Source organism: Solanum pennellii, chromosome 2 (genome assembly GCF_001406875.1).
Source record: "Solanum pennellii chromosome 2, SPENNV200".
Lineage (NCBI taxonomy): Eukaryota > Viridiplantae > Streptophyta > Magnoliopsida > Solanales > Solanaceae > Solanum > Solanum pennellii.
In genome coordinates, this window is record NC_028638.1 from 16,393,906 (window position 1) to 16,401,600 (window position 7,695).

The window sequence follows — 7,695 nt, forward strand, 5'->3', positions numbered from 1 at the left end:
GTTGTATATGAAAGTTTAATATCTTTTATATTCTAAATTTATATGATATTTTAAGAAAATTATTTATAACTTTTAGAGGAAATGGTCTAAAACCCTCCAATTTATATTCGAAACCCCAACTACACACTTATACTTCATAGAGGATTTATTACCGCCTTGAACTATTTTTTAATGGAATAAATAACACGTTAAAACTGAACACCCACATTCATCACTTGCAGTGGTGGACACGCACAACCAGCTGCCAATAATTTTTTTTGTATATTCTTAGTTCCTTCTTTCATCTTTGTTCTAATTTTTTTTTAAAAAAAAACTTGTAAAATTTATATATACACAAATTGATCCATCAAATTTAGATTGCTATAATACTTGGCTCAAAATCATTTGGTTGTTTTCTTGGCTTTATTAATTTCTAAAAATTTGAAGAATAAAACTTATTGTTCTCTATCGTGCTCATCGAATTTGTGCGAATATGTGAGTGTGATTAATTTTGGTGTATGGAATCTATACATTACTTGTTAATTGATTTAGAATTTGGTGTAAAGATTTGAGCCAAAAACTAGAAAACATATTGATGTACAATACTATCAAAATCAAAAAAGAAATGTGGGTTTCTTTGTTTGAATCTAAATATGAAAATCTTCATTTGCAATTACTAATTTTTGGAGACTAAATTGAATCCTTTACGAGGATTCCATTGTTGAGTTCTTGAGTTTGAAAACATCTAAATCAATTGATTTGAACTAAAAAAATTGACGAATGAAAGGCAAAATACAATTCTATGCACAACCATTTTTAAAGAGCTTGCTCAAGTATGAATTTTCAAATTTATCAGCGAATTCATCTTTTCCAGTGATAATTTCCTCTTCATTGTCGGCTCATTCGATGAGTTTCTCTAATAAACTAGATAGGCATGTGTCCGTGCTAAGCACGGGCCCAACACTACTACTTACATATATACAATTACATGTGCAACAGCCCTTTAGCAAAAGGAAATTTAATTAATTTAATTCAACGACATCCAATTCAAATATAAAGATTAAAAGTATTACATGCATTAGGCAACTTTATTGTTGATCTGATAAATATACTAATGCAGCATATTTGATTAAACAAATAATTGTTTAAGTTCATATACACTTTGGATCTAATTATATTTTTTACATACATTAGACAAAAATATATGTGCGACTTAAAGCTTCTAACCACTGTTACATAACAAGTTTTTGAACCTTCTCATGTTTTGACAGATTATTTCCAGTTTCCACCTTGGAAACTTGCTTCAATTGACTCAAGATAACAACTTCTGATTCTATATATTGAAGAATAACACAACCATCTTCTTTTGAGGGCTAAAAATCGAAAGCATTCCACCTAAATATATCACACAACTTGAACAAACTGGATAATAATAAAGTAAAACACATTAATCAAGATACAATTTTCAAAAAGTAACATCACAAACCATAGCACTCTTGCATACTCTTTAGATTTAAATGGACCACAATGAGGATTTTAATTGTCTATTAATCTTTGAACCCATTAGTGAGTCCAGTGGCAAGTAATATGAGGAAAGGAAGACATAAATTAGCTATCATAATAGTGCCATTGGATATTAAGCTATATCACAAAATGCCAATATAAAGATGATGGTATCAAAATAACTTTTCTCGAGTGTTTACAGCTAATTAAGGTCAAAATTTAATTGTCTCTGATATAATTTGTAAGATTTGGGACTTACCATTACATGTACAATTGATCCTTTGTCACATACATATTAGATGTCTTTTTTAACATTTGTGGAAGCTTATAGTGTATCCATGACTAAGAGTATCTGCTAACTATAACCTCGCAAATATTTTTTTTAGTATAGATTCTTATTCTATGATACGAAATAAGGAAATTAATGGATATAATCAAGAATGACTATACATTGGTTATTCAATCAAAACCTATTAATGGTCTTGGCCAACAGGCTCCTCACAAATTTTCTTTATTGAAGTACTCTCGTTTTCAGATTCAAGGAAAGTTTTTTTGAGGTTACCATACCTTTTTGGTGAGAGACCGATGCATAGTCAGAGCTCTCCATTTGTCGTATGTCAATCAAGAAACCCCGACTTTATATGGTACATTGTACCTCAATGTAGTTCTTACTGAGTTTAAAGCTAACTGCAGTTCAAATACAAATTCAATTTCTAATTATTAATGAGTAAAGAAGAAAAAAAAAGATAGCTCTATCGTAAATTAGAATAGGTAAACTTGAAAAAATAAAGTTGATAAATGCATACATACCATAAACCAGAGAGAGAGAGGTGGAAAATAAATGAACTTGAATTTTCAATATCTACATCTATTATTGAAAAAGAAATACCAGAAGAGCAGAGGAGTTTTGAGGAGACGACGGTGAAGAAATGAATAGACCTAACTCATATCAATATGAACTGTGGCCTCTTGACAACTCAACCATCAGGATTCAATAAGATCTACTCAAATATGGTTGCTCTATAAGAAACAGACATAAGCAAACTTATTCAGACAGTTGTAAGCTCATGGACACAACCATGAGTATAAGGCTCATATACCTTCTCAAGGTATGGGAATGACAGCAAATATCCATGGAATTGGAAGAGGTGAGGGATAATCCATTTATCTTTGGGTTATATAGTTCAAAAATTACAAGAACAAACAGATTGTAATAAAAGATCCATTATATATCTTTTAAAAAAGTGCTAAAATTAACCGATGAAAAAAGTTGTGATCTTGAGTTATAAAGAGGATCTTTTTATTTTCAGCATATCTTTTTAGTAGTAATCCGGCATATCAACTTAATAGTTATTCATTTAACAGTTCCCTTCTCTTGAATTAGCATTGATTCTTTGCTTCCAAGTTCATACTTAAATCATATATTCAAGAATCAAGAATTAATTTCAAATAACATATTATCGAACTTATATGATAAGGTTGCGTATACACTATCCTCCCCAATCACCACTCATCAAATTACACTGAATATGTTGTTGTTTGATAAGAATCAATGAAAAACTTCAACTGTTGTGGAATATTTTTCTAAAATTGAAAAGAAAAAGAACATATTCTTTCACTCAGATACGATACCAAAAAGACTGAAACTTGACTTACTGTGCAAAACGACTCTTTTGGGCAATAAAAGAGAAAATTTTGATGCTACCTCCTGCAACAGATTTTCTACATAGAGTGTAGTTAAAGGGGTCTGCTCAGCATTTTTAACACGATATTTCTGCCACAAGTGAAAGTAGGGCTCATCTTCCAAGAGAACACGAGGAGAGGAAAATTTCATGAGATAATCTAACCAACAAATTCAATCAGTTCATGCAACGTTTGAATACAATATGGTCCTTCAGCAGGAATAGTCATATCAAGAATTTTATCTGCCTAGCCTGTAGAAATAATTTTTTTTCAGGGAGAAGAAATAATTGATGATAGACTTTCTTTCTAGTTGAATTTATTACTTACGAGCATAATAACGGGGATGTACAACCAGCGTACTCCAATCTTAGCAGCCTGTTCATATGGCTTCTCAGTGTCCCAAGTCTCAAACGTTGCAATTTGATCATTATGTTTCTCAACCAGTTCAGCCAAGTGCAACAATACTTTTGACCTTTCCTGCAGCATGGAACAGTTAGTGTTGTACGACAACCACATTAGAGAAATGTGTAAGCCACCAAAAAAAAAGATCAAAGACCAGATGGCACAACTTCGGGAATCCTCCGTGCTTCACTAAAACCCACGGCCGATTTCTCTCTCTGTTTGATCGAGAGAGAGGTTCATTCACTTCCTCGTCTTCTTTTCCTAGAGATAGCACTTCATCTTTATTGCATTCAATGGATTTCGGATAAACGGGTAACAAAAGGAACACTATCATGCCACTAAAAGCAATAAGGATACCAGGAACAATCATCGACCAACCCCATTTGTATTTCAATAATATTGATGCGACTAATGACCCCGTAATATCCCAACAGAAGTGTGAGAATTCTAAATACCCATTATAAATAACCTCTTCTTTGCAAACCTAATTCCCAACCATTGCAACTACTGCAGGACATCCAGAGGATTGGAATAATCCAGCAACCATTTGGATAGTCAGATACTCAAATAGTGCTAGAAACTATGGATATTTGCCCAATATCCAAGTCCAAAAAGAGTTGTGAACAAATTTGTTCTCAATATTTCCACAGTAGAAAAAACTATTGAATCCATCTTATAGCCTAAGTACCCTGATTACAGAACTACCAAAATAGCCTTGGTCGTCATCCTCTATCACGCTTCTATATAGTAATAATATAAAATTTATCATCCATTAAAGATAGAATTGGGACTGCTGATTCTTTTTCTCCAAAGAAAAGGAAAGTAATATCCTCTATTAAAATAATGTCATTTTGCTTAAATAAATAAATAAATAATATATAATACTATTTAATTGTAACAAAAATATAATAAACGTATTGTTTTTACTTGTTTTTTTGGTTCTCACTATCTCAAAGAGAATGCATTTACTTTCTGTGCCAACTCAATGTTTAATGAGTCATTTATTTCATTTTTAAATAGTCAGGAGGTGATAGGACACCCGTAAAATTAGAGTGTGTAGTTGAGATTTTCTTTAACTTTTATGACCTCCTGATTTAATAGTGATTTGAGAAAATAATAATTTTTCCCAATAAATAAACAAACTATTATTTGAGACTCACAAATGCTTCCTAAGCAAAGTGAGCAACACTTTTTTTTTCATACCAATATTTGGGTCTAATGGGACATTTTTGAGTGTTCAGTATGAACAATTTTAAGTTTAGGTGTCGAAAAGAAAAATCGTGTCAAATTTATATGTAAGTATGCATTTACCCTTTTCTCTCAATTTCGCAATTATTTTTTCATTATTTGCTAGTCATGTTAATATTAACGTACACAATATTACAAATTATGCCAAATCTAAAGGTAAATTTCTGAAATTAATTGTAAAGTATAAGTGTTGTACACTTATAACATGTAATTCTTAGAAGTAGTAACTTAATTATATAATTCCCTTGATAATATGAATTTCCCGGATCTACTTGACATAAACAAATTATTTACTATATAGAGCAAAGAACTGGAAAAGACATGTGAGATTCTCACCAATGCTCATTAAACAGGATAAGATTGGTACTTTGTATATATATGACTTTGATATCAATTTTTTTTAAGTTTATTTTTAAAATTATGTGTCAATACTTTCACATACTTGAAACAAAAAAACTAACTGTCAATGAATACATTAAATAATTACCAAACATTTATCAACAATAACTTTCATGAGCCAACCATTTCTTAATGATCTAACACCAACAAATTACAAAGAAGAAAAAGGGCTTAAAAAAAACAACAAAAAATAACTAAAAGAAAGAGAAAGAAAAAACAAAATCTCATGTACAAAGGGTAGAAAACACGAAGAGAGAAACAAAGAGAAGGTCTGCAAAGCAACCTATCTTCTTTGGATCTCTATAATAATATTTAAAAGACAAAAAGAAAACACACAAAATTAATCATTCATTTCAATATTTTCCTCATAATAATCATTCAAATTTTCCTTGCTTATTTATAGAATTGACATTATTTGTACCATGAATAATGTTCAGGAAAATTCATTTCATGATTTAGTTCCTTCTCCAACGTCTGAACAATCCTATAATGACTCTTCTTTAGAAGGTAATATTTTTTTCTTATATTTATATTAATTTATAATTTTCTTTCTCTATTTGGTTGGTTATAGTCTTGTTTTTTTTAATTACTCCTCCATCATCTAAATAAGATTTTGCTTAAACAATAAATATGAAGAAAAAAAGAGTTCAACACCTAAGGCATTTATTCTATTATAAGAAAAAATTTGCATCACCAACATATATTTATAAGAATTTCAACTATTTGTAATTAACTACAAAGCAAAGTAGACATAATTTTAATATTTTGATCACCATGTTTTCTCATTGTTTTGTTTATTCTTTTAGGTGTTGCAGCAAACTTTAAGTTATTATTAAAGTTAATTCAAGACCATAAAGATGCTTCTAATAAAGATAACACAGATGGCTTGAGAATGTTGAGGGTGACAACTATGATGACAATTCTTGATAATGTTAGGACACGAATTAAGAAATGTCAATCTTTTGGTGACAAGAGATTATCCGAATCTAAACTAAGGCGGTGTTACACTGATGTTAAGCTTACTAATAATGTTCGAAAGGAAAAGAAGCAGGATGAGGCAATGATCGATGAAAAAGAAAGATTAAAGAGGCAGCTAAACGCAAGCTTGGTAGCAAGAAAGAGGCTTGAGGTCATGTGTTGGAGCTTAGGGAAGGAAAAAGAAATTATGGCAGCGGAATTATCAAAAAAGGTTCATGAAGTGAGTGAAATGGAGGATCTTATTAACGAATTAAAGGAGAAAAATGAGTGTTTAGTAGAAAGATTACATGAAGGTAGTAAAGAAAAACATGAAATAAAGGTAGAAACAAATAAGGCACTCTCTGAACAATTGTTGAGGTCACTTGATGGCTATCGATCGATTAAGAGGAAATGGAAAAATGAACATGAGAAAAACATGACAATGCATGCAACTTTGGAGGAAATGGGAGCTAATATTGAATCTGGAATTCACCTCTTCAGACAAAAAATCACATCTGTTGAGGAAATTATTGAATTGGAGCATGTGATTGAAAGCTTAGAAATGCAAGTTGCAAAACATTTGTAAAATGAAAGGGTAACATCTATATATAGAACTTAGTAGATCGATAGTCTAGAATTTGTTATTCCATTAAGATGGAAATTGGAAATCAACAAGTATGACTTTTCTATTTTATGGAAATATATATTGTTATAATGAAAGGAGGTAGCTAGTATATATTTTGAACAAATGACTATCTTGTAGCATTTGGATATTCAATTTATTTATGTAATATGCATATTACAAGAAACGTGTAAATTAATTGACAATTTTCATGAAGATTATACAAAAGCCTCAAGTAATTTAGCTTCCTGGCAATTAATCAATCAAAAAAAGTTTGATAGAAAACCCGTCTTTAATTATGATTACCTGTGACTTAGAAAAAAATTAAGTTGATTACTTGGAAATATTGATTTTGTTTATAAATATCAGCAAATACTTTTCACACTCCAAGCCTACACCTTGGACGTGACCGACATTCAAGAACCATTTTTGATCCGGAAGCGAACGCTTGACTAGAGTGACTACTTAGTGGAATAGCGACTAAAGAAGATATAGACTTAAAAGATGAATTAAATCATTAAGTAAAAGTACTCCATTAAACTGTCTGAAATATTGAATGAAAGAAAGTAATATTTTTAATAAAACATTCGAATAGCAATACTAAAAGACTCTCAATACTATCTATCTATGAATCCTCTGTTATCTTAAGATAGATGCGGAGACAAGACCCACGACAACCTTAAATAACTACTAAAAGTGAACTAAAGCCTGGAGTACTCTGAAAGCTAAGAGTGACCGGGTGATCTCGATGGAAAGCTTCCTAAATGCCTTAACTGCATAATAGAATGATGTAGTTAGAATGAATTAGTACAATGAATGTACGAGTATGTAATATGACTGAGTGAAAGTATAACTAAAATGTAGTTATATGTATATATGTAGTTATATATATATGTATATAT

The 7,695-nt window shown here is 30.6% G+C and overlaps 1 protein-coding gene and 1 pseudogene across 1 annotated transcript; one reads left to right on the forward strand and one right to left on the reverse strand.

Moving 5' to 3' along the window:
- Window positions 1-1,086: 1,086 nt before the first annotated feature.
- LOC114076061 lies at window positions 1,087-4,246 on the reverse strand (annotated as a pseudogene).
- Window positions 4,247-5,429: 1,183 nt separating this feature from the next.
- Window positions 5,430-7,040, forward strand: LOC107010703. The gene is made up of 2 exons (XM_015209991.2): window positions 5,430-5,721; window positions 6,021-7,040. The coding sequence occupies exons 1-2, from the start codon at window positions 5,637-5,639 to the stop codon at window positions 6,755-6,757; spliced, it is 822 nt and encodes a 273-aa protein (XP_015065477.1). The 5' UTR covers window positions 5,430-5,636; the 3' UTR covers window positions 6,758-7,040.
- The last annotated feature ends 655 nt before the right edge of the window (window positions 7,041-7,695 follow it).

Coding starts and splice junctions, on each gene's coding strand:
- LOC107010703 (XM_015209991.2), top strand. CDS start 5,637: ATGAATAATGTTCAGGAAAATTCATTTCATGATTTAGTTCCTTCTCCA. Junction 5,722..6,020: donor TAATGACTCTTCTTTAGAAG/GTAATATTTTTT, acceptor TTATTCTTTTAG/GTGTTGCAGCAAACTTTAAG.